Here is a 26,534-nt window from a genome sequence, read left to right on the forward strand (position 1 = left end):
CAGTGTTATGATTGATAAATTTTACAAGAAAGAACTGCAGTGCTGGAGAAGACTCTTGAGAGTCCCTTGGGCTGCAAGGAGATCCAACCAGTCCATCCTAAAGGAAATCCGTCCTGAATATTCATTGGAACGACTGATGCTGAACCGAAACTGCAATCCTTGGGCCACCTGATGCGAAGAACTGACTCATTTGAAAAGACCCTGATGCTGGGAAAGATTGAAAGCGGGAGAAGAGGGGACGACAGAGGATGAGATGGATGGATGGCATCACCGACTAGATGGACATGAGTTTGAGTAAATCCCAGGAGTTGGTGATGGACAGGGAGGCCTGGCGTGCTGCAGTCCACGGGGTCGCAAAGAACTGGACGCGACTGAGCGACCGAACTGAACTGAAGTGATCAGAAAGAAGGGGCTAACACCGGGACAGGACTTGGATCGGACGGCCCCGCCCCTCGCGCACGTGGCCCCGCCCCTTCCCGCGGCCCACCCTCGAGCCCCGCCCCCTTCCTCTGGGAAGGTCACCTTCCACCCTGGGAAGCCGAGTGGGCCTGCGCCGGCCCTTGGCCCTGCGGCGCTCGCGCGCGTTGCCCCGCCTTCCCTCCGCCCCCTCGGGGCCGGAAGCCCCGCCCACTCGGCGGCGCCTGCGCAGCTCGCGGGGCCGCGGCGGGCGCTGGCGCGGCGCCGCGGTGCTCGGCGGGACGCGGGCGGAGCGCGACCTCGGGCTCGAGGGGCGGGGCTCGACGTCAGGAGCCAAGATGGCGGCGGTGGTCGCGCTCTGCTGGAGGCGCCGGTTCCCGGCCGCCGCCCTCGGCGGGGCCCGCCTGCAGGTGCGCCGCTCGCGGGGCGGGGGGCCAGGGCTGGCGGGAAGGTCGCGGAGACGGCCCGCACGCGAGGGGGCGGCGGCGGAGGTTGAGGGGCGGCGGGGCGGGCCCGGGGAGGAGCGCGACCCGCTCCCGCCGCGCGGCGCCCCGACGCCGGTTTCTTGCTGCTGCTCTCCGCCACCTGCCAGGTGGTCAGGGCGGGGGGCACGTTTAGACACGGGCGGGAAAGGGTAGGGAGGGCGCTTGACCGCCCAGGGTCACGTGGCGAGCGGGTGACGACTGCCCGGTGCCGGCGGAGCGCGAATGCGAGCGCTCGGACGCCGGGTCCCTGTGCCGCCCGCACCCCGTCACCCCTGGGACAGCAGACCCGCCGGGCCGTGAAGCGCAGGGCCGGGGAGGCAGCCCTGCCGGGCGCCCGGTTGGGAACTCGGGCAGCACGGAAAGCGCAGGAGAGGGGCGAGGCGGGGGGATGCGCTCAGCCCCCGGGGGGACCCGGGCGCCCGCAGAACACCGTGGTCCCCTCGCTGTCGCAGTACCGACCTCACAGGTTGGCCCCGGGTCGGATCTGGAGGTTGGCGCTGCTCCCGTTTGTATCGTTCAGGGTGCGTTGATAGTTTTCCTCCGCATCCCTTGTATTGTCAGGAAAATGGGGACATGGAGAAGGGGAAGGGAAACTGCCATTGCAGTCTGTGTACATCGAAGACTAAGGCTTTGCACATCCCTTTCGAATCCTTTCCCTCTGGGAAAAAAGTCCCGTGAGGTGGGTGAGCAGGAATTCTAACCTCCTTTTTAGAGATTTGAAAACTGGTGCAGCTGCTAAGTCGCTTCAGTCCTGTCCGACTCTGTGCGACCCCATAGACAGCAGCCCACCAGGCTTCTCTGTCCCTGGGATTCTCCAAGCAAGAGCACTTGAGTGGGTTGCCATTTTCTTCTCCCTTTGAAAACTGAGCCCCCCCCAAAAAGATTTTTTTTCACTTGCTCAAACTATCACAGCCAAGAACCAGTTGATCTAGGGCTTAAACTCACTGTTTTGAACATAATGTGTGGAAAACTCCTAGCACAGATCAAGACACGTGATAGGTGCACAGCATATATTCGTCTCTCTCTTCCTGCACTCATGTGAAAATACATCTAGTGTTAAGTAATTGCTGTGGTTTTACAACACGGTGCCTATGGCCCATCTTCTAACGCTAATTCTTTCCAATATGCTGTCCGTGAACTTGGACAAGTCATTTTACAGTCATTCTGAAAAGCAGGGATGGGAGTGAGGCCTGCCTACCAGAGCCTCAAGCTGGTGCCCTCTGAGCATTAAATTGGTGATTGATAATGACCTTGTTTACCTTTTATAGTTGCTGAGCAAGCAATCAAGTTGTGAGAGCCCGGCCAATGAGAGTGAGTTCTAAAGCTCAGGTCCCTCTTCCAAGAATGAATTATAGAGAGGGCTGGTTTCATAGGTCAGTGTTGTAATTCCTGGTGAGGCCATCCTAGGGCCCTGAGGGCAGAGAACAGAAGATTCCACCCTCTCGCTTACCGTTTTCTAGGAATGTGCATTCATACCCTCAAAAGCCACCTGAAAAGTAATGAGTGTGGTGTATCACGTTTGGGCTTATTCAGATTCTAGGAGTCTAGAACATGGTGGGATTTCTCTTCTGAATTCCCTTTATACTTTAGTTTGCACCACCGAACCACAGTTCTGCCTGTAAGTATTTACCTGTAATGTATTGTTGCCTGTGATGTTGCTTCGTTTTCTCGTCTAGACTGTGTATTCCTTGAGGGCAGTTACCGCCTACTTTTATTTGTGTATCTTTGCTCCCAGCACTGGCAGGGCTAGGATATCTGTCTGCCAATCAAAATGATACAGGAACTGATACGGTTGACAATATTGGAAAGCAGAAATTATTTTCTGAACAATTCTAGGAGCTTGGCCCTCCACTTAATCCTCTAAGGTAGATGTTAATACTTGCCGCCTTCTTACAAAAGAGGAGCTAAAATCAGAAAGGTTGTGTAATTTGCCGAAGAACATTCAGCTCTCAAGTGGTAGAGCTGTGATTTGCGGCAGTGCCACTCACAGATTTCAGAAGCAAGCCTGACCTCTTGTTCCTCCCAGGCTTGCAGGGGCCTCCCTGCCTTCCTCCCCTCCGTCTCTCACCTTCCTGTCCCACCTCCAAACCTGCCTCTCAGTTCAGTCCAGTCGCTCAGTCGTGTCCGACTCTGCGACCCCATGAACCACAGGATGCCAGGCCTCCCTGTCCATCACCAACTCCCAGAGTCTACCCAAACCCATGTCCATCGAGTTGGTGATGCCATCCAGCCATCTCATCCTCTGTCGTCCCCTTCTCTTCCTGCCCTCAATCTTTCCCAGCATCAGGGTCAAACCTGTCTCCATCTAGCTCCAAACCTGCCCCTTAAGGAAGCTTTCCTAGAGAACAAACAGGCTGCCTTCAGCATGATGGAGGATCCACCCTTCTTATCCTCAGTTCCATTTCAGCCCAGTTGTTGATGACCTTGCTTCTCCCCTTAAATTATAAACTGTGGATTTCATCTTATCTAAGATGTCCTGCAAAGGTGCACTCAGCCTTGAACACTCTTTAATTTTGTAGATTGAGGTAGAAATGCTTTTGAAGGACCTCCCCCCGCCCTTGCTCTTGGGTTTGGAGTATGAATTGCTAGGTAGGCTACAAAAAAAAAACCTCAACTATTTGCTCACCTCTTCATGTCTGCCTGTATATTGCCCTCTTCGGCCTGTTACTGTGAGAGAATTGGCAGCGCTTCTCTAGCCACCCTTCACTCTTGCTCTCCCCCCATCGCTTGTTCAAAGATAGCTTTCCAGAGATTCTCCTCTTCCCCTCGCAATCAGCAGCAGCACACAAACACGGTATTTTTCTCATCTCAGAAAAAGCCATATCCAGCCACCACCCCAGGTCTCCACTCATGTTTATAGAAAAATTTCCCAAGAGGTGTCTGAACTCACCAACCAGTTCTCTCTCCACATCTTCTCAGGAACTTATTCCACTCAGACTTTTCACCCTTAGCACTTGACAGAAGATACGTGGGTCAGGGCCACCAGGGACTTTGGCTTTGTTAACTCCAACGTCAGTTCTCATGGGACTTGGCTCCCTGAAGCTTACTGTTAAATCCCTCCTCAAAACATGTTTTTGGCCTGCCTGCCAGGCTCCAGGTAGTCGTCCTCTCGTGTTGGCAGTCCTTTCTCTCTCCCTTTGCTGATTTCTTCACATTGCCCCAAACTCTAGGGAGTCTCTCCTTAGGTCTCGTCTCTATAGACACTCCTTTGGGCTTTAGATGCCTCCTGAATTTATGTCTCCAGCCGAGACATCACCCCAAATCTTCAGACTCAGATGGCCACTCAGCCATATTCTCAGAATTTCCACATGGGTGTTTAATAAACTTTGCTGGCACAAAACCAAAACCCTGAGACACACACACCAGCCTTCTCCTCCCGTCTCACCTGATGGTAGCTCCATCCTTCACATTGCTTCAGCTCAGTCACTCAGTCGTGTCTGACTCTTTGCGACCCCGTGGACTGCAGCACGCCAGGTCTCCCTGTCCATCAGCAAGTCCCAGAGTTTACTCAGATTCATGTCCAGTGAGTCAGTGATGCCATCCAGCCATCTCATCCTCTGTCATCCCTTTCTCCTCCTGCCTTCAATCTTTCCCGGCATCAGGGTCTTTTCCAGTGAGTTGCCTCTTCACATCAGGTGGCCAAAGTATTGGGTGTTTAAGCTTCAACATCAGTCCTTCCAATGAACACCCAGGACTGATCTCCTTTAGGATGGGCAGGTTGGATCTCCTTGCAGTCCAAGGGACTCTCAAGAGTCTGCTCCAACACCACAGTTCAAAAGCATCAATTCTTCGGCGCTCAGCTTTCTTTATAGTCCAACTCTCACATCCATACATGACTACCGGAAAAATCATACCTTTCACTAGACAGACCTTTGTTGGCAAAATAATGTCTTTGCTTTTATTATTAATATGCTCTGTAGGTAGGACTTCCCTGTTGGCTCAGCCAGTAAAGCGTCTGCCTGCAGTGCGGGAGACCCAGGTTCGATCCCTGGGTTGGGAAGATCCCCTGGAGAAGGAAATGGTAACCCACTCCAGTACTTTTGCCTGGAAGATCCCATGGACGGAGAAACCTGGTAGGCTACAGTCCATGAGGTCCCAAAGAGTTGGACACGACTGAGCGACTTCACTTTCACTTTGAGGATGGTCATAACTTTTCTTCCAAGGAACAAGCGTCTTTTAATTTCATGGCTGCAGTCACCATCTGCAGTGATTTTAGTGCCCAAAAAAATAGTCTGTCACTGTTTCCACTATTTCCCCGTCTATTTGCCATGAAATGATGGGACCAGATACCATGATCTTAGTTTTTTGAATGTTGAGTTTTCAGCCAACTTTTTCACTCTTTCACTTTCATCAAGAGGCTTTTTAGTTCTTCTTCACTTTCTGCCATAAGGGTGGTGTCCTCTGCATATCTGAGGGTATTGATATTTCTCCTGGCAATCTAGATTCCAGCTTGTGCTTCATCCAGCCCAGCGTTTCTCATGATGTACTCTGCATATAAGTTAAATAAGCAGGGTGACAATATACAGCCTTGACGTACTCCTTACCCGATTGGGAACCAGTCTGTTGTTCCATTTTCAGTTCTAACTTCTGTTGCTTCCTGACCTGCATACAGATTTCTCAGGAGGCAGGTCAGGTGGTCTGGTATTCCCATCTCTTTCAGAATTTTCCACAGTTTGTTGTGATCCACACAAAGGCTTTGGCATAGTCAACAAAGTAGAAATAGATGCTTTTCTGTAACTGTCTTGCTTTTTCCATGATCCAACGGATGTTGGGATTTTGATCTCTGGTTCCTCTGCCTTTTCTAAAACCAGCTTGAACATCTAGAAGTTCACAGTTAACATATTGCTGAAGCCTGGCTTGGAGAATTTTGAGCATTACTTTACTAGCATGTGAGATGAGTGCAATTGTGCGGTCGTTTGAGCATTATTTGGCATTGCCTTTCTTTGGGATTGGAATGAACACTGACCTTTTCCAGTCTTGTGGCCACTTCTGAGTTTTCCAAATTTGCTGGCATAGTGAGTGCAGCACTTTCACAGCATCATCTTTCAGGATTTGAAAGAGCTCAACTGGAATTCCATCACCTCCTCTAGCTTTGTTCGTAGCGATGCTTTCCAAGGCCCACTTGACTTCACATTCCAGGATGTCTGGCTCTAGATGAGTGATCACACCATTGTGATTATCTGGGTCGTGAAGATCTTTTTTGTACAGTTCTCCTGTGTATTCTTGCCACCTCTTCTTAATATCTTCTGCTTCTGTTAGGTCCATACCATTTCTGTCCTTTATCGAGCCCATCTTTGCATGAAATGTTCCCTTGGTATCTCTGATTTTCTTGCAGAGATCTCTCGTCTTTTCCCATTCTATTGTTTTTCTCTATTTCTTCGCATTGATCGCTGAGGAAGGCTTTCTATCTCCTTGCTATTCTTTGAAACTCTGCATTTAAATGAGCATGTCTTTCCTTTTCTCCTTTGCTTTTCACTTCTCTTCTTTTCCCAGCTTTTTTAAGGCCTCTCCAGACAGCCATTTTGCCTTTTTGCATTTCTTTTTCTTGGGGATGGTCTTGCTCCCTGTCTCCTGTACAGTGTCACGAACCTTGTCCGTAGTTCTTCAGACACTCTATCTAATCCCTTGAATCTATTTCTCACTTCCACTGTATAATCGTAAGGGATTTGATTTAGGTCATACCTGAATGGTCTAGTGGTTTTCCCCACTTTCTTCAATTTAAGTCTGAATTTGGCAATAAGAAGTTCATGATCTGAGCCACAGTCAGCTCCCGGTCTTGTTTTTGCTGACTGTATAGAGCTTCTCCATCTTTGGCTGCAAAGAAAATAATCAGTCTGATTTCGGTGTTCACCATCTGGTGATGTCTGTGTATAGAGTCTTCTCTTGTGTTGTTGGAAGAGGGTGTTTGCTGTGGCCAGTGCGTTCTCTTGGCAGAACTCTATTAGCTTTTGCCCTGCTTCCTTCTGTACTCCGAGGCCAGATTTGGCTATCTGGACCAACTGCCGCCTGAAGTCTTGCTGATTATGTGCGTAAAACATCTGTTTGGGGGAAAGGAGTCCTCTTTCTGTGCTGCTGTGTTCTGGGTTTGCATTTTCACCGCTGTATACAGCAGCTACAAGGTGGGCTTTGGGGTTAGATGGCCCGTGTTTGAATCCTGGCTCTTTTGTTTTATGACCTTATTCTTATTGTTTAATTAAGAATAGAAAAGCTTTTCTGATGGAGATGTAAAGATTAGAGATACTTGAGTACGGTGTCAGGCACATGGAAAGGGCTCAGTGACGGAAGCTGTTATTTCACTTTTACTTCTGCCACAAACACCTGCAGAACAGACGTTTAGATTTCTCTTCAGGGAGTGTTTTTTTAAGTCACTTCCCCCATGACCCTGTGGATTAGCTCTTACGCAGTCCTCAAGAGGAGCACAGCTCCTCCACTTTCAGAGCCACGACCTGCTCTGTTCTTTTTGATGTCAGTGTCTTCTATCCTCGTTCCTGTTAGCCTCCCCCCTACTGTATCAAGTGTTGTATAAAATATGGTTTTAACTCAAAATTAATTTAAATTCGTTGTTTTGGAAAAAAAATCAGCGACACCTTGGGGTGCCTCAGAACTTAGGCGGGGCCGCCGCCTTGGGAGGCTCCAGTGTGCTGCTGTCGGAACTTAGGCGGGGCCGCCGCCTTGTGCTGTTGCAGTCGCGCTTGTTTTGCTTTTGTCTTGCATCATCCTTACGATAAGAGAGAGTTTTTAATGATTTCTGAGCAAACACAGTTTCTTTGGGGACGATTTTCATGATCAAGTTTAGAGCTTTGGCTCTTTGTAAAGTGGACAGGAAGCAAATATATAAGTATTAGAGGTGTTCGAGTGCGGGCTCATTGCCGTAACCACGGTCATTTCTGACAGGCCTTTGTGGGAGGTAAACTGAGCTTAGGAGAGCCAGATGCCTGTGCCCATCGACAGCACTGTTAAATCAGGCTTTGAAACCAGCTGACGGCCGCAAAGTCCCAGACTCTTTTAAATTCCAAGGTTGACCAATGGTTTTGAATTTGTAGAAGTTAATTTTTAAAGGCATTTTGTCCCTCTTCCCCTACTACCTGACTCAGGCACAGCAGCTCCCTACTTTGGAGCACAGCTTATGGAAAGGTAAACAGTCTGCTACCACTTGTTGCTGTTGTCCAGTTGCCCAGTCATGTCTGACTCTCTGAGACCCGGTGGACTGCAGCACAGCAGGCCTCCCGTCCCCCACCAGCTCCTGCAGTTTGCCCAGATTCATGTCCAGTGCACTGGGGATGCCCTCCAGCCGTCTCACCCAGCGCTTTCCCCTCTCCTTCTGCCCTCAGGCTTTCCCAGCATCAGGCTCTTCTCTCAGCAGTTGGCTGTTCACAGCAGTTTCACCATCAGGCCTTCCGGTGAGTTTCAGGGTTGATCTCCTTGCTGTCCAAAGGACTGTCAAGAGTCTTCTCCAGCACCACAGTTCAAAGGCATCAGTTCTTCAGCTCTCAGCTTCTTTATGTTCCACCTCTGACAACTGTGTGAGACCGCTGGAAAGACTGTAGTCTCCACTGCATGGACCTTTGTTGGCAAGGTGATGTCTTTGCTTAATTACAGTCTGGGTTTGTTGTAGCTTTCCTGCCAAAAAGCAATCGCCTTCTGGTTCCATGACTGCTGTAGACACTGCCGTGATTCTAGCGCCCAAGGAAAAGAAATCTGCCACCGCGTCCACCTTTTCCCCCTTGACTTGCCAGGAAGTGATGGGACCAGATGCTATGATCTTAGCGTTTTAAATGTTGAGTTTTAAGCTGTCTTTTCACCCTCCTCCCTCACCCTCATCAAGTGGTTCTTGAGCTCCTCTTCCCTTTCTGCCGTTAGAGTGGTGTCATCCGTATATCTGAGGTTATTGATGTTTCTCCTGCCAAGCTTGATACCAGCTTATAACTCATCCAGCCTGGCATTTCTCATGATGTGCTCAGCGTATAAGTTCAATAAACAGGGTGACAACAAACAGCCTTTTCATACTCCTTTCTCTGTCCTGAACCAGTCCATTGTTCCATGTCTGGTTCTAATTGTTGCTTCTTGACCTGCATACAGGTTTCTCAGGAGGCAGGTAAGGTGGTCTGGTATTCCCATCTCTTTAACAGTTTTCCACAGTTTGTTATGATCGACACAGTCAAAGGTTTTAATGTAGTCGAACAAACAGAGATAGATGTTTTTCGGGAATTCCCTTGCTTTCTGTATGATCCAGTGAATGTTGGCGAATTGATCTCTGGTTCCTCTGCGTTTTCTAAACCCAGCAGTTACACTCCTGGGCATTTACCCCTGAGAAATGGAAACTTCTGTTCACATAGAAATTTGTCCACAACTGCTCATTACAGCTTTATTCATAATAGCCTCAAACGTGGAAACAGCCTTCTAGTGGTTGAGTGGCTTAACTGCGATGCACCGGGGAGCACTGCTGGGCAATAAGAAGAAATGTGTTTTAGGCGTCTAACGTGGCTGAGTCTCCAGAGAGTTACGCTGAATGAAGGCCCACCCCCCCAAGTTAGAGAAGAGATGATTACATTATATAACTTTTGTTCAGTGACAGGCTTATAAAAATGTAGCAGGTTAGTAATTGCTGGGGGTGGAGGAGCGGGGATGGGAGGGCTGCGGGGCCTGACTGTGACTGTAAAGGAGCAGGTCCTTGTGATGACTGATGCGATGCTCTGCACTCGCGGCTGACCCTGCGGCCCCGTGGACCACACAGTCCATGGGATTCTCCAGGCCAGAATACTGGAGTGGGCAGCCGTTCCCCTCTCCAGGGGATCTTCCCACCGCAGGGATCGAACCCAGGTCTCCCGCATTGCAGGCAGATGCTTTACCAGCTGAGCCACAGGGAGGCCATACCTTGACTATATCGGGGTTATATCGTGCTGTAGTTTTGTACACTGAGGGAAATCAAGTAAAGGACAGGTGGGAGCTCAGTATTATTTCTTACAAATGCATGGGGTTCTACAGTTATTTCCAAATGAAAGGTGTTAACTTAAAGAGCAGCAGTCTATGAGTATATGCAGCAACATGAATGAATCTCAGAAGCATTTTGAGGAGCAAGAGAAGCCAGGCCCACAGTGTGTGATCTCATGGTGTTTATATGGAGTTCTGTCAGGCAGATCTGCAGTGATAGAAAGCCAGTCAGTTGCTGGCGGGGGAGAGGGCGCTGACTGCAGAGAAACACTAGAGGACCTTCTTAATGGGGATGTTCTGCTGTGATTGTGGTAGTGGTTATACAATTTCATCAAAACTCATCAAACTATGCACTTAAAATTGGTGAATGATAATGAATATACCTCATTAAATCTCACAAAAAAGAGTGAAGTGAAGTGAAGTTGCTCAGTCGTGTCCGACTCTTTGCAACCCCATGGACTGTAGCCTACCAGGTTCCTCCGTCCAGGGGATTTTCCAGGTGAGGATACTGGAGTGGGTTGCCATTTCCTTCTCCAGGGGATCTTCCCAACCAGGGATCGAACCCAGGTCTCCCGCGTTGTAGCCAGACGCTTTACTGTCTGAGCCACCAGGGCAGTCCCCAGAAAGGGTGGGGGTAGGGCAGTTAAGCAAGCAAAAGCTTGCTGGAGCTAATACCTGCAAGCGGGAATTCTCGGCAGTCTAGTGGTTAGGACGCCCCTTTTCACTGCTGAGGGCAGAGGTTCTGGGCTACTGAGGTCCTGCGCGCTGGCAGGACACCGCCAAAAATGTCTTCAAGAGTCTGTTCACCTCCTCTTAGTCACCACAAGGTGGCGTTATCCAAGCATTCCTGACATTTCACAAAATGGAGTCTCTAGTTGGAAAGTGTTCATTTGCAGAAGTGACTTTCCTTTTTTCAGTGACCCTCAGCAGCTTGGTGATTTGATAAAACACAGCTTTCATCTTCACCTTCACTTTCATTTTCTTCATACGTTTTCTTCCCGTACTGGGGGTTGATATCTTCAGCTTTGTTTAATTTGGGCTGGTTTTTGCCAGCCAGTAGTAAACTCCAGTGCATTTCTTGTAATTACTGAGTGAACCTTAAGAGTTTTTGCTTTCTTTAGCAGTTTATAAGAGAATGAGCTGGCCTGGAATGTAGCTTGAATCTTGCCAAGTACCCTCTGGACTGGCGAGACCCTCCTCTCCTCACAGCCGCAGGAGAAGCCCGCAGGACTTGTGTGGCCTCTGCCTTGTTTTGTCTGCCTAAATGCAAAAGGGCTTCAAGGACGAGGGGACGGTGGCGGCTTGGCATTCATTGTACGGGAATGCCACAGACAGAGGGGTACTTTTATTTCTTAATGGCTTGATGTAGGTTGCACTGTTCAGCCTTTTAAGGTACATTCAGAATAAACCACATTTTTGCATTATTCTAATGCTCAGTTTTTGCTCTTTTCTTCAATCATTCCTAACCATGGATTGAACTGCTATATGCAGGGGCCTGGACCAGGTCTGCTGGGAGACGTGAAGTGTAGGGCTCCACGCTCTGTATCGACTTGACTGGGCCCAGACCCTTGGTCAGATGTTTCTCTGGGTGTTTCAGTGAGAGTGTTTTTGAATGAGTTTAACATTTTAATTGATAGGTTGACAGAGGAATACAGTTATTATATGATACAATTTATATGTGGAGTCTTAAAAATACAGCAAAATACTGAACAGAACCAAAAAGGAAGCGGAACAAACATGGTTACCAGCGGGGGGCGGTGAGGCGGGGGGCACAGTCTGCTGGGCGGAGGCGGGCTCAGGGAGGCGCAGGACAGCACGGGGACTGTGGCCAGCCTCTTGTAATAACTGTAGATGCGAAGTCAGCCTGAAGATTGTATCAGAATATTTGGGGGAGTTCTCGGTGGTCCAGTGGTTAAGACTTAAGGCTTTCACTGCTGAGGACCCGGATTCAGCCCTTGGTTAGGGAACTAAGATCCAACAAGCTGCACAATGTGGCCAGAAAATATACTTTTTAAAAAAAATTTAAATTGTTTAAAAGTTTTTAATTACACTTCAGAAAATAGGACAGACTGAGTGAAGCATATCGTGCTTTCTAACATGGGCGACCGTATCCAGTCGATTGAAGATACCGATAGAACAAAAAACTGGCCCTCCTTCAAAGCAGAGGAAGCCCGTCTGTCAGGCTGGGATATTGATTCTTCTTCTCGCCTTTGGACTTGAAGTAACAGCTCTTCCTGGGTCTTGAGCGTGCTGGCATTTGAACTGGGGCTGCGTCATCGGCTCTCCAGCTTGCCAGTTGCGGATCTTGGGGGTTGTTATCCCCATAACCACACGAGCCAGTTCCCCGTAGTCACGTGGGCCCGTTCTGTATACTAACCCTCTTTTCACACCTGTGTGTGTGTGCGGGCACACACCATTGGTCCTGTTTCTCTGGAGAGCCTGGCTGATACACATGCCCTGGAGGAGTCAGGATGTGAGGAGAAGGAAACGGCACCGAGAAGAGGCCTGAGAAGACTCCCAGATGAACAGAACCGTGTTCGGGAACGTGGGCTCTGGAGCCAGACCTGGGTTCCAGTCCTGGCTCCACTCACCAGCTCTCGATCATGGGCCCATCACTTGACCTCTGAGCCTCATTTGCTCGTCTTTAAAAATGAAGATCCAGTGGAGTCATTAATATAAAGCATTTAATACAGTGCCTGGCAGTAATAAATAGTGGCTTTTAAGATGAGTGTAAATTTAAACAGAAAACTTCTTGAGCAAAGCACCCTTTTTGCAAATACGTTTTTGTGGGGAGGCTGCTCTGTTGGAAGGAGGGCGGGAAGCCGGTCCCCCTTACCATTGTCGTCTCCCAGCAGCCCCCGGCGGCGCTCCAGGGCCCCGTGGCGCGCGTGAGGCCGACTGGCACAGACTGTGGATGCCCAGGAGCTGTGTTCAGAGCGCAGGTCTCTGCTGCTGTTAGTGCCCAGGCTTTACCTTGTTTTAAGATACGGTATGCGTTACCTGGTTTCCTCTGCTGCTCTACATAGCCATCCTGCTGCGGGCGGATTGTTTGTGCTCCCCCAGAATTCATACGTAGGACCCCTGATGCCCAGTGTGATGGTGCCTGAACCTGGGGCCTTTGAGAGGGAATTAGGGTTAGATGAGGTCATGAGGGCAGGACCTGTGTGGTGGGTCACTGCCCTTACGGAGAGAAGGAGAGACCTGAGGTCTCTGCAGCAAGTGGAGGTGGAGCAGGATGCAGCCGTCTGTCCCCACTTGGACACCAAAGCGGACCTGCTGACACCTGGCTCTTGGACTTCTAGCCTCCAGAACCATGAGAAGTAAATGTCTGCTGTGTTAGCCGCCTAGTCTTCGGTGTGTTTTTTTTTTTTTTTACAGTGACTCAGGCTAAAATACCTAATCGAAACACCAGCGTCTCTCCGATCACCGCAGTCGCAGTCGCTTTCTAACTGGTTTCCCTAGATGTCATCTGACGAGTCTTCCTTTGTAAGCCAGTGGTGGTCTTCTCAAAAATAAAATGTCATCCACCTGATAAATTTTTGTTAGCTTCTCATTGCTCTTAGGATAAGATCAAAACTTAGAAGTCTTTCTTGCCTTCCTGGAGCCTGCCCCATCTCATCCTGTCTCGGGTTAGCCTCTGCACAGTGGACGTCTCTCGGTCCTCACAGGGGTCTGTGCCCTCCCACCCAGGCCTCTGCACATGCTCCTTCAGCTTCTAATGCCCCTTCTCCTTGCCCTGCACCCCTAGTCATCAAGCCTCAGCCTGAGTACCCTTTGTGGAGGCCTCCCTGGCCACTTGGAGCAGTGTGAATCTCCGCTGCCTGGCCGCCCTCGCTGTGTTCTGTTATGAGTGTTCTGCCTCGCGTCTTGCTTGCTGCACACTGGTTTCTGTGAGGGCGAAGGCTGTGTGCTTATTCAGCGCCATTTCACCAGCCCCCAGTGCCATCGCTGGCACGGCACAGTTGCTTGGCGCCGTCTGTTGGATCTTGAAAGACTGTGTCAGGAATAGGCGAGTTTGTATCCAGTATTGCAGTTTATAGTGCCAACTAAGTAGAATGATTTATCTTGCATTTTTAATGATTCTTTTTTTCCCCTTCTTGGGAACTTTTTAAATTTCAGGCCTGCCGTGGGGCCCAGACAGCTGCAGCCGCAGCACCCCGAATCAAGAAATTTGCCATCTATCGATGGGACCCAGACAAGACAGGAGACAAACCTCATATGCAAACTTATGAGATTGATTTGAATAAGTGAGTATCTCTGTGAAAGCTAGGTATTTGATAAATGAAGGTGAGCTCTTGATCTGATTCAGGGACACATTTTTCCCATCCTTGGAAGGTTTTAAAACTGAGAGTATCCAGTGGCTCAGGAATTTATCATCTGATTTTAAAGCAAGAATGACATAGATACCTGATTCAAAAGGAAAATACCAGGAGAGAGGCTCAAGAGGAAGGGGACATATGTATACCTACGGCTAGTCCGTGTTGATGCAGGGCGGACACCAACACAGTGTTGCAATTCTCCTTCAGTCAAAGTTAAATTAAAAAAATAATCCGGGATTTTAGATTTAAAAACGATAATACCAAGAACAGCTTTCATGTAGTTCCTTTCCTTCTTCCAAATCAAAGTGTAACTGTTTCTAGGAATCTCACAGCATAACAGTAGAGACGGTTTTAGGCATAGATCTGAAGTCATTAGCACATTAACAGTTTAAACATACTCACTGTTTTATGCTAATTTGTGAGTGGGGGCCTGTGTGTGCTACAGTAATGGTAACACTATAGACTTGTCCAGAATGGTGATGGGCCAAGACAGGCGTGAAGTTAAAATATTAAAAGTGATGCATTCCTGTTTGTTAGCTTTCTGTTTCTGTAGTAGTAGTTGCCACAAATTTAGTGGCTTAGAACAACATCGAATTATTCTCTTGGAGTCCTGTAGGTTAGCAGTTCGGTAAAGGTCTCGTGACTGAGCGCAGGGTGTCCGCAGGCTGCGTTCCTTCTGGAGACGAGTGCCGCTTCTGTCCCTTCAAGCTGTTGGCAGAAGCCAGCTGAGGGCCACTCCCAGCGTTCAGAGGCCAGCACAGCCCTCGGCTCACAGCCCGCGCCTTCCGAGCAGCAGCAGCAGGCCGAGTCCCTCACGTCACGTCTCTGAACTACTCCTCCGGCATCTTTAAAGGCGCTCCGCAGAGAGCCAGGAGGAGGGACGAGTCTAGCGAGCTGGGCTCTAGCTCCCCGCTGCCGGCTACCTCTGCCTCCCCAGTAACACCAGCACTGCTCTGTTTTGTGGTCTGTTTTATTTATGAGTGAGTATTTCCTTTGAACAAAAGCTTCCATGGCACCAAAAAAAAAGTTTGAAAACTACTAGTATTCTGAATGCTTTTTTTTTAACTCTGTCAACCGATAAACTCTTTTAATAGAGTTAATTGATATATGATCTTCTCAGACAAAACTATCAGATATTTAGCAGCTGAAAATTATTAATAAAATCCAAATAAAGGAAAATTGTATAGAGCACACTTTCTGACCATAACACAATAAAACTAAAAATTCATATTAAGAGCAAAAAACCATAATTACTTGGAAATTAAAAAGCACTCTTTTAAAATAACTACTTGATTAAGGAATAATAAAAATGTTATCAAATACTTAAAAAACAAAAACTTTGCAAATTAAAACTGCAGGATGTGATTAAAACTGAAAGAGTTGAATTTATAACATTTTTAATGATAAAAAATTTAAAGATCAATTGCATTTACTTCCAGTAATGGCAGAATAGCTTTCATTAGCTTGAAAGTGAAATTAAAAGTTGCTCAGTCGTGTCCGACTCTTTGCAACTGCATAAACTGTAGCCCGCCAGGCTCCTCTGCCCGTGGGATTTTTCAGGCAGGAACACTGGAGTGGGTTGCCATTTCCTTCTCCAGGGGATCTTCCTGACCCAGGTATCGAACCCGAGTCTCCTGCATTGCAGGCAGACTCTTTACCATTAGAGCCACGAGGGCAGCCCTAACCCTTCCGCAAATGATAACTGTACACTCTGGTTTATAAAATATACATAAGAAGCAGTGGGGCTTCCCTGGGGGTCTGCTGGTTAAGAATCTGCCTGCCAACACAGGGGGCAGGTTTGATCCCTGGTTCAGGAAGACCCTGCATGCTGCAAGTACTGACCCCGTGTGCCCGAGCCTGTGCCCCACAGCAGGGGAGCCTGTGCGCGAGAGGCCCGTGCACTGCAGCCGAGGGCCAGCACAGGCGGGATCCCTAGAGACCCAGAAAGCAGCAGCGGCGGCCAGAGGCGCAGGAGAGGAGCCGGGCAGGCAGACACAGGCCGACACAGAGAGCTGGCAGTTGGAAGGACAGGATGTTACTTGCAAAAATAAACTCTCTTTGCATGTTCTTTAACTGCTGGCAAGCCCCCATTGATGTGGGAGTGCAAGGGCTAAAACTCAATTAAAAAAATACTGTGGTCGCTAGCTTACATAAGCAGAATATGCATTTGGAAGCCAGCATGGTAACCAGGAACTGAGGGGGAAATCGTGGAACGAGGTACTAAGGGGGAGTCCCAAATTCTGTTTATGAACTGCCCAGATCTTGAGTTCAGTCAAACTAATTGTTGATTTAGCAACAACAAAAAAATCATCACTATTCTGAGAAGCACAATACAGTCCAACGTTACTGCGTCGTGTTATTTACATGGCCCAACATACAACGCAGAATTACTCATACACAGAAGCAGTGCAACGTGGTACATACTCAAGGGAAAAGACACTCAACAGAGACCAGCCTTGAAGCAACCCGCTTGTGGGAACTAGCAGAAAGGATTTTAAGCAATTGTAATTGTGTTCTTAGATAAAGGAAGATATGCTCACAGTAGGATAGGAAATCTCAGCAGACAGTTAGGAACTTAAAGAACCAGTGGAAGCTCTGGAACTGAAAAGTACAGTCTCTGGAGCAGAGAATTCACTGGATGGGCTTAGCTTAAGAGCAGGTGGGAACTGACGGTGGGAAACTTTGGTGAACCTGAAAGTAGAAATTAAAAAAAAAAATACTAGAAATTGTCTGTTCTTAAGACAAAAAGGAAAAAAGAGATTTTTAAAGAAGCATTTCATCGATGCATGGAACAGTTAGAAGCTCTAACACACGTGTAATTGGAGTCCCAGAGAAGTGCAGTGGAAAAATAAGCAAAAAATATTCGAAGAGGTGATGGCCAAAAATTACTCAAGCTTGTGAAGAGCATAATTTACATACTCAAGAACCTTAATGAATTCCAAGCAGGGTAATACATAGAAAACCACCAAGCACATCACGGTCAAGTTACTAAAGATAAAAATTCAGAGAAAATCTTGAAAGCCGTGAGAAAAAACACACATTGCAGGCAGAGATGTGAATGACTGTTCACTGCTCATCAGAAATTACAGAGGCTGAAGCACAGCGGAATGCCTTCTCTAACCTACTAAAAGGAAAGCTCTGTGAACTGGAATTCTGCATTCAACAAAGGATCCTTCAAGATGAAGATGAAATCAAGACATTTTCAGATAACAAAAAGTGAAAGGAGTAATAGCCAGCGGCCTGTGCCACATGGAAGAGGAAGTTTTTCAAGCTGAAGAAAAATACTACCTTGTGGGATCTCACTTCTCAGGAAATAATAAAGAGCACCAGGTATGATAACTGTGACCCCTTCTCCTCTTGCCTGTTAACGTAGACAATGGCCTTGCAGCCGCCTGCAGCGCGTCGCACCAGCGCGGCTCTCACAGCCGTGCCGCGGGGCCCCTGGCGCCTTGCTTCTGGCGGCGCTGCGTCTGCTGCGGTCGCCGCGGGCAGTGGGTGCTCTCGTCTGGTGCCTGGGCTTCTCACTCCAGAGCTCGAGCTCTGGGCGCGCAGGCGTCAGCAGCTGTGGCTCCTGGGCCCTGTAGGGCACAGGCTCCAGGGCCGTGGCGCTCGGGCTTAGTTGTTCCCGGCAGGTGGGGTCTTCCCAGACCCACGTCCCCTGCACTGGCCGGCAGGCTCTCGGCGCTAAACTACGGGGAAGTCCTGACAACTGATCGCCATCACAGGAGCTGAGAGCAGGTTCGCCTGTGAAGTTGGAAGGTGGTTACCTGAAGTGATACAGTATTAACTCTCGATCCATTGAGAAGTTAAGGACGTGTATTTCTAGAGTAACTGGCTCAAACCTGAGAAAGGAGTATGACAAGGCTGTATATTGTCACTCTGTTTATTTAACTTGCATGCAGAGTACATCATGCGGAATGCCAGGCTGGGGGAACCACAAGTCGCAGTGGACATGGCCCGGAGGAGCAGCAGCAGCCTCAGGTATGCAGGCGACATCACTCTAATGGCAGAGAGCAAAGGAGAACTAAAGGGCCTCTTGATGAGGGTGAAGAAGGAGAGAGAGGTGGAAGAGGAGAGTGGTAAAGCTGGCTTAAAGCTCTGCATTCAGAAAACTAAGATCATGGCATCTGGTCCCATCACTTCAAATAGAAGGGGAAAAAGTGGATGCATGACAGATTTTAATTTTCCTGGGCTCCAAAATCAATTCAGATGGTGACTGCAGCCACAAAATTAAAAGTGTATAAAAAGCAGACTTTGCCGACAAAGGTCTGTATAGTCAAAGCGGTGGCTTCCCAGGTGGCGCTAGTGCTAAGGAGCCCGCCTGCCAAGGCAGGGGACCCAAGAGACCTGGGTTTGATCCCTGGGTCAGTAAGATCCTGGAGGAGGGCACCGCGCTCCAGTATTTTTGCTTGGAGAATCCCATGGACAGAGGAGCCTGGTGGGCTGTGGTCCATAGGATCGTAAAGAGCCGAACATGACGGAAGCTTCTTGGCGCACACACGATTTTTCCAGTAGTCATGGAGATGTGAGAGTTGGACCTCGAAGAAGGCTGAGCGCCAAAGAATCGATGTTTTCAAACTGTGGTGCTGAAGAGGACTATTCAGAGTCCCTTGGACGGCACAGAGGTCGAGCCTGTCAGTTCTAAAGGAAATCAACCCTGATTATTCATTGGGAAGACTGATGCTTAAGCTCGAATACTTTGGCCACATGATGTGAAGAGCCAGCTCACTGGAAAAGACCCTGATGCTGGGAAAGGTTGAAGGCAGAAGAAGAAGGGGGCGGCAGAGGATGAGATGGTTGGATGGCATCACCCACTCAGTGGACATGAATTAGAGTAATGCCCGGAGGTGGTGGAGGAGAGGTGAGTGGTATACTGCAGTCCATGGGGTTGCAGAGTCGGACACAGCTTAGTAACTGAACACACCCACAGACAACTGTTTCTAATGCCAAGAGACCTAGGTAAAATGGAATTGGAATATATGAATTAAATATATATTAAAATGGAATTTTTAAAATACTAATGTAAAACTACTGCTTAAAGGAAGGCAGAAACGAGGGCTTCCCAGGTGGCGGTAGTGGTAAGCACCCACCTGCCAACACGGGCGTAAGGGACGCAGTTCAACCTCCGGGTCAGAGGCTCCCCTGGATGAGAGCGTGGCAGCCATTCCAGTAATCTGCCGGGAGAAGCTCACAAACAGAGGGCCTGGGGGCCACAGCGCATCGTGTCGCAAGAGTCGGACACAGCTGAAACGACTGCACACACGCACACACTTTGAAAATGTTAAGGAATAGAAGAAAACCCAAAATATTCATCTGGCCTCAGGAAGGAGCATGGGCTTTTAGACTTAAAAGGGGACTGTATCATAAAAGGAAAAGTGGTCGCCTTTTAACAGTGTGAACATTTAAAATTTTTGCATGTTTTAAAATTATGACTTTCAAAATCAGAAGTCAGATAGCCAGTTGCTGGTTGAGGGTGGAAGCAGGATTAGCATCGGATTTATTAGATGGGTGATACTGAGGTATGTATTTGGTCTTGGGTTTCTGGCTTCTAAAACGCTTGTAATCCCAAAGAACTATAGGGCCATCTTTTGTGATGTTTTGTTTCCCTTCTCAGTTCCTGAGATAGCTTCAGATAAATAATAGAGGTGAAATGGGCATCTTTTGTTACAGCAAGCTCGTTTCAACCACACCTGGGTTTATATTAAGTGATTTCTTAAAAGCCCCTAAATCCACTCGATTAAGGCTGGTTGCTAGGAGATCGTAGGAGTCGAGGGCTGGAACTTCCAGGTCTCCCAGGAGAGGAGCGGGGCTAGAGGTTTAATCGCTTATCTGTGACCAGTGATATAATCAGTCTTCCCTACATAGTTAAACCTCCATAAAAATCCTTGATTCCAGGGTTGAGAGAGTGTGACTCGGTAAAGCCCAGGAGGTGCGAGGAGAGAGTGGCCTTCAGGAGAGGATGTGGAAGCCCTCCTCCCTTCCCAAATACCTTTACCCTGTGCATCTCTCCCATCTGCCTGTTGCAGGACTGTGTCCTTTTATAATAAGCAGTGTTCCAATCAATGAACTTTTCTTTTTTTAATTCTGAGAGCCACTCTAGCAAACTGGAGGAGGGGGTCTTCAGGATCTTGAGCTGATAGTGTCAGCGTTGAGTTCCGCTGTGGGGCGCCCACTTGCTGTTGCAGAGTCACTTGGCATGGAAGCAGCACCCACACAGTGGGTGACCGGGAGTGAGGAGCAGTGGACGAAAGCAGGAGAGTTTCTCTTCCAGAAGGTGGTAGTTGAGACCTTAACAAAGAAAATTCCCCAGACTTCAGTACACACAGAGGCAAGGAGCATGGAGAGGCGGAGCCCGCGAGCTTAGTCCACTAGAGTGCGTGCTGCCTGTGGGCAGGGGTTTGCGTCTGCTTTGTCCCCTGGTGGGTGTCTAACACCCAGAACAGAGCCTGGCGCAGAGCAGACTTCCGATAAATAATGGATGTGAAGGTTCCAGTTCCCAGTGTTAGCAGAGGTACGGTGGAGAGGGCACGACACTGTTGGTAGAGATACTTACAGAGAGTGCAGCTGTGTTAGCCAACCGACCTTATCATGGCAGTCCTTCCACTAGATACCAGATTATCATGTCACACACTTTAAGACGGTGCCTGCAGCCATGAAATTAAACGACGCTGACTCCTTGGAAGGAAAGTTATGGCCAACCTAGACAGCATTTTAAAAAGCAGAGACATTACTTTGCCGACTAAGGTCCGTCTAGTCAAGGCTATGGTTTTTCCTGTGGTCATGTATGGACGTGAGAGTTGGACTGTGAAGAAGGCTGAGCGCCGAAGAATTGATGCTTTTGAACTGTGGTGTTGGAGAAGACTCTTGAGAGTCCCTTGGACTGCAAGGAGATCCAACCCGTCCATTCTGAAGGAGATCAGCCCTGGGATTTCTTTGGAAGGAATGATGCTGAAGCTGAAACTGCAGTACTTTGGCCAACTCATGCGAAGAGTTGACTCATTGGAAAAGACTCTGATGCTGGGAGGGGTTGGGGGCAGGAGGAGAAGGGGACGACAGAGGATGAGATGGCTGGATGGCATCACGGACTCGATGGACGTGAGTCTGAGTGAACTCTGAGAGTTGGTGATGGACAGGGAGGCCTGGCGTGCTGCGATTCATGGGGTCACAAAGAGTCGGACACGACTGAGCAACTGAACCGAACTGAACACTTTAAGAAAGGGAAAAAGTGGAAGCTGACAGATTTTATTTTCTTCGGCTCCAAAATCATTCAAATAGTGACTGCAGCCATGAAATTAAAAGACGCTAACTCCTTGGAAGGAAAGTTATGACAAACCTAGACAGGGTATTAAAAAGCAAAGACATCACTTTGCCAGCAAAGGTCCATCTACTCAAAGCTGTGATTTTTCCAGTAGTCATGTTTGGATAAAAGAGTTGGGCCATAGAGAAGAGGCTGAGCATTGAAGAATTGATGCTTTCTAATTGTGGTGTTGGAGAAGACTCTTGAGAGTCCCCTGGACAACAAAGAGGTCAAACCAGTCAATCCTAAAGGAGATCAGTCCTGAATATTCATTGAAAGGACTGATGCTGAAGTTCCAATAGTTTGGCTACCTGATGCAGAGAACTGACTCACCAGAAAAGACCCTGATGCTGGGCAAGATTGAAGGCAGAGGAGAAGGGACGACAGAGGATGAGATGGTCAGAGAGCATCCCTGACTCAACGGACATGAGTTTGAGTAAATTTGGGAGATGGTGAAGGACAGGAAGCTTGACGTGCTGCCGTCCACGGGGTTGCAGCGTCGGACACGCTGCGCGACTGAACAGCGGCGTGCCCTAAGGTTATAGTGTTTGTCGGCAGTCTCAGAGCTGGGTGGGGGGAGAGAGAGCATGTAGAGAATCGAGCGGGGCAGTTAAACCGCACGCGTAGAGAAATGCTCAGAATAGCGTGGGGGAGTCAGCCAGGAGGCAGACTTGCCAAGCAAGGTACTCTGAAAGGTTATCTGCGCCAGGTACTCTGAAAGCTGCACTTCTTTTTAATTGAAGTGCTGTGTGGTTGATTTACAATGTTGTGTTAATTTCTGTAGAGCAAAATGACTCAGCTATACATATTATTTTTCATTTCTTTTCCACTATGGCTTACCACAGGATATTGAATATAGTTCAGTAGGACCTTGTTACATGTTTTTATTTAATCTTCATAATTTTATATAAATATTAATTCCATTTTACAGATGAAGAAACTGAGGCTCTGAGAGAATAAGCCATTCTCACTGAGTCACAGTCTCTGCAGTCACTCTTAGACTGAATGTGTGTGGCAGACACGCTCTCACGTGTTCATTTTCCTGCGTGCTGACCTACCTACAGCAGTCCTGTGTGATGTGGACGTCACTTGCTGTGCTTCAGAGCTGAGAAGCTGTTAACTAACCAGTTAAAGCTGCTTACTGTTTTCGTCCAAAAAGATAAACCTGAAATTTTAAGTAGATTATTTGGGAAAACTTTTCAGGGAGCTTTAGAAGAAGAAACAAGCTGCCAGTGTGTGGAGGTTGCTCCCTCATCTAAACGCGTCTCCCTTTCTGTACACTGCGCTTCCGGGACATGTGCACGCAGTGTGGGCGTCAGAGCAGAGCCCAGGGGCCCTTAACTGTGTAAGAGTGTGCGTGTTCTACTGTGCGCACAGTGAAACCTGGGGAAAGGCTGAAGGTGGCCTGAGAGGCCAGGTGGGTAAGCAGAGCAGATGACCTCGGCCGCTGTCTGAGGCTATGTCATGGCGACGTGCAGGGGGATTGGGCGTCACATAAACACAGCTGTGTCTGTGATTTCTGTGATTTTTTTTTCTCTCGGTCAGCTGTGGTCCTATGGTGCTGGATGCTTTAATCAAGATTAAGAATGAAATCGATTCCACCCTGACCTTCCGGAGATCCTGCAGAGAAGGTGAGCCTCTGCCTCCCTGTCGCTGGGCTCGGACACTTTTGTCCTGGTTCCCAAAAGAGGCCTGGGCTGGCCAGAGCCGTGTCTGGGGCGACCTGGACAGTGGCTGCAGCGCTCCGCCAGGTAGCCCCGCCACGAGTCACACTTGCTTTTCCTGGGCAGAGGTGCTGGGAGTGTGACCTCCAGATACACATCCAGGTTTTGGAGTTCGTTCCCTTTGAGGAGCTTTCACTGTGTGGTTACTGCGTCTGGCGGCCCCCATGAGTGGCTGCACCCTTCGGGGACCAGCTCAGATACTCTGCCTGGCGGCCACAGAGCCCCTTCCCTCGGGCGGTGGTGGGGAACGTCTAGACACTCACTCAGCACTGGTCCAGCAGGGGAGTCGCACACGCCCTGCCAGCTCCCAGCGTCACACGTGCACAGACCAGGTGGTCGGCGGGGTGTTCTGGGTGGGAACAGCGACTGCTGCATTGCGCTGCTGATTCCAGGCTGTGCAGACCAACACTGTTCACTTTCATAGAAAAAAATAGTTACGACAGTGGAACGGTGATAGAAATGATTTTTTAAATAAGCATTTAAGTAAAAGGAGCTGATTTAAAGAAAACTAAGTAATCATCCAGAGAGTTCTCCTGTGTGGGAAAACCACGGGGTGCCGTGAGGGCTGACGATCCTGCCGGCTGTGGAGCGCAGGCTGCGCGCACTCCGTGCTGGGCGCTTCCCGTGAGGCAGGCGGGCGCTGCTGCCGTTCACCCTCGGCGGGCTTGTGCGGAGGCGGAGGCACGGGGAGGGCCCGGGCTTCCGGAAGGACCCGGAGCGGGTGAGTCGGGAGCCAGGACTCGGGCAGAGCTGTCAGATTCTGATTCTGGAATTGTTCCCTCGGGCGGTACACGTGCTTAGCCTGGCTTGGCAGCCTGGGATGAAACAAGAACAGGGTTGCTGGGGCCAAGACCACGGGCCGTGGCTGACTTTGTCCCTAAAATGCCTTCCGTACAAGGAAAGGTCGTCAGAGCCGCCGGCCCACCGCGCTTCACGCGTGTCCTGTGGGCTCAGGTGTTTCCAGTCCTGCTAAGACGTCTGTTTTGATTCAGCTAATCTTACAGGGTTGGATTTAATGTAGCCGATGCTGCTGACACGTATGATAGTTAGGCTGAATCCTGCTGTTGAGGGAACATCCTGCTGTAATCAAATACCACCCTGAGCACACAGGAAGTAAAGACACTTTTCAGTAACCTTTCTGAGCTAAACACCAGGCCTGGCCCATGTGAGCTAAAAATAAAAAAGGCAGAGTGATACTAGCTTTGGCTACTGCTGTTTCCCTTGTTTGTAAAGAGAATTTCCAGGCGAGCTGTTTTAAGGGAAGTTTCATTGTTTTTTGTTTGTTTGTTTGTTTGTTTGTTTGTTTAGAAACATGGTAGCAGGGGTTAGATCCTGTAGTCATTTGTAACCCTGAAATACCTAGGAAACTCCATAAGCGGGAAGTGAGTGCAAGCTAAGGAAGCCTCATTTCGAGGTGCTTGCTCAGCGCCTTCTTGTGCTTGCTTTGGTTTCCCATGAGTTCATCCTCTTTGGGAAGTCGGCGCTGAGGCAGCTCGTGTGGGCTTCACGTCCAGAGTATAGGCACCGAGCTGCTTTGTGGAGACAGGAGAATCAGAGCAACCTCCGGGCCACCCGTGTCCAGGCCTCAGCTTTAAGATGACCAAGACAGTGCTGATTTGTCGGGTCCTAATCTGTTGAGGGCTTAAGTCCAGTGTATTCCGAGGCAGTCCAGTGGTTAGGACTCTGAGTTTTCGCTGCCAAGGGTCCAGGTTCAATCCCTGGTTGAGGAACTGAGATCCCACAAGCCATGTGGCCTAGAAGTTCAGTTCACTAGGAGCCAACACAGCCCTGTAAAGCAATTATCCTTCAATCAAAAAAAAATGATTCTTTTTTTAAGTTTTCCAGAATAATTCAAGTAACAGTTACTTTAAAAACACACAGAAAAGGCTGTTTTTCCTCTCAGAAGACATGGAGCGAGGAGCTAGGGCCGGGGGGCCCTCGGGCGCCAGCAGCGCCATCCTGGGCGGGCACCTTCCAGCCTCAGGGTCGCCCCCGGTTTCACAGCAGGGTTTTGGGTCTCCAGCCTTCAGCGTCTCCGTTCAGGAAGGAAGGGAGGGAAAGGCAGCGGGCGCCTCCGCACGGTGTGTCCGTGTTGGGGCCTGGCAGGGAGCCGACGCAGCGGGTCGGGGCGCCCCGTTCCCTCTCCAGGCATCTGCGGCTCCTGTGCCATGAACATCAACGGAGGCAACACTCTGGCGTGCACCCGCAGGATTGACACCAACCTCAGCAAAGTTTCCAAAATCTACCCTCTGCCACACATGTATGTGATAAAGGACCTTGTTCCTGTAAGTTCCCTGTGTTTTAAGTGGGTCGGGAGGTGTGTGTGTGATGGTGCCGTTCTTCAGGGCAGGTCTCTTTCCTGTCCTGAGTTTAATTAAGGGATGTGAGTGGCAGGAGGCAAACGGCCTAGAGGACCTCCAGCCACTCCTTTGGGGAGGATTGTCTGGGAATAACAAGACACAGAACTTTAGACTTGGGACAGTTTCTGAAATGAATTTAACCCTAACATCAAAGAATTCATGTGGAAAATCTCCGTTGGGAAAGGTTTAATTTCTACCCCCTGATAGCTGACCGCCTTTCCTTTCCCTCACTGGGTGCTTTCAAGGGCATCAGGAGAAAGTACTGCAGGATGGGAACGTTTCTCACGTGGCCAAAGGAGAGATTTCCTGAGCACGCTTACATGCGACCACTTCTCCTTTCACGGTCTTTGCACGTGTCTGTGCCGAAGGAAGAGAGGCTGGCTGCTGCCTGTCACGGGGCGGGATGCGCTGTGTCCAAGAAGTGGGCGAATAAGGGCGCTCAGGGTGACAGTGTGATCTGACCCGTTCCTTCCTCTTCTTCTTAACCGCAGGATTTGAGCAACTTCTATGCTCAGTACAAGTCCATCGAGCCTTACTTGAAGAAGAAGGATGAGTCCCAGGGAGGCAAGGAGCAGTATCTGCAGTCCATAGAAGACCGTGAGAAACTGGTCATTAGTCCCCGCTTATTATCTGACTTGAGGATTTTGTGCCAGAAATGTTTACCCTGGGGGCTGGGGCTGGGGCGAGGCTGGGGAGGCTGGGCGCAGGGGCAGCAGGAGACGACGTGGACCGTTCAGCACCTTCCGGAAAGGACCTTCAGAACTGACTGTCCAGGGTTGGCGCCCAACCTGTTGGAGCCCCATGGGTGATGAGGGCCTCCAGAGGCCCGAGGGCTGGAGGGCCCTGCCTGGGGCGGCGCAGCACTGCCTCAGCGCCAGGGCCTCCAGAGGCCCGAGGGCTGCGTCAGTTGCTAACAGTGCAGGCCAGTAAAGCATGTGCTGGCCGGCTGCGGCCCGGCTGCCGCCGCTCTAGTTACAAACGGGAGTGAGGTGATGGCAGAA

The 26,534-nt window shown here is 49.4% G+C and overlaps 1 protein-coding gene across 2 annotated transcripts in view; it reads left to right on the forward strand.

Moving 5' to 3' along the window:
• The first annotated feature begins 694 nt into the window (after positions 1-694).
• The window catches only part of SDHB (succinate dehydrogenase complex iron sulfur subunit B), a 31,725-nt gene continuing 5,885 nt past the window's right edge, over positions 695-26,534 (forward strand). The window contains exons 1-6 of one of the 2 annotated variants that reach the window (XM_052662325.1): positions 735-827; positions 8,234-8,302; positions 13,953-14,080; positions 22,995-23,080; positions 25,322-25,458; positions 26,025-26,141. In XM_052662325.1, the coding sequence (XP_052518285.1) occupies positions 756-827; positions 8,234-8,302; positions 13,953-14,080; positions 22,995-23,080; positions 25,322-25,458; positions 26,025-26,141 (609 nt within the window). In that variant the 5' untranslated portion in view covers positions 735-755. Of the gene's footprint in view, positions 828-8,233; positions 8,303-13,952; positions 14,081-22,994; positions 23,081-25,321; positions 25,459-26,024; positions 26,142-26,534 lie in introns of both variants that reach the window. The other variant, XM_052662333.1, reaches the window with a different exon arrangement.

Source organism: Budorcas taxicolor, chromosome 2, assembly GCF_023091745.1.
Source record: "Budorcas taxicolor isolate Tak-1 chromosome 2, Takin1.1, whole genome shotgun sequence".
Taxonomy (NCBI): Eukaryota; Metazoa; Chordata; class Mammalia; order Artiodactyla; family Bovidae; genus Budorcas; species Budorcas taxicolor.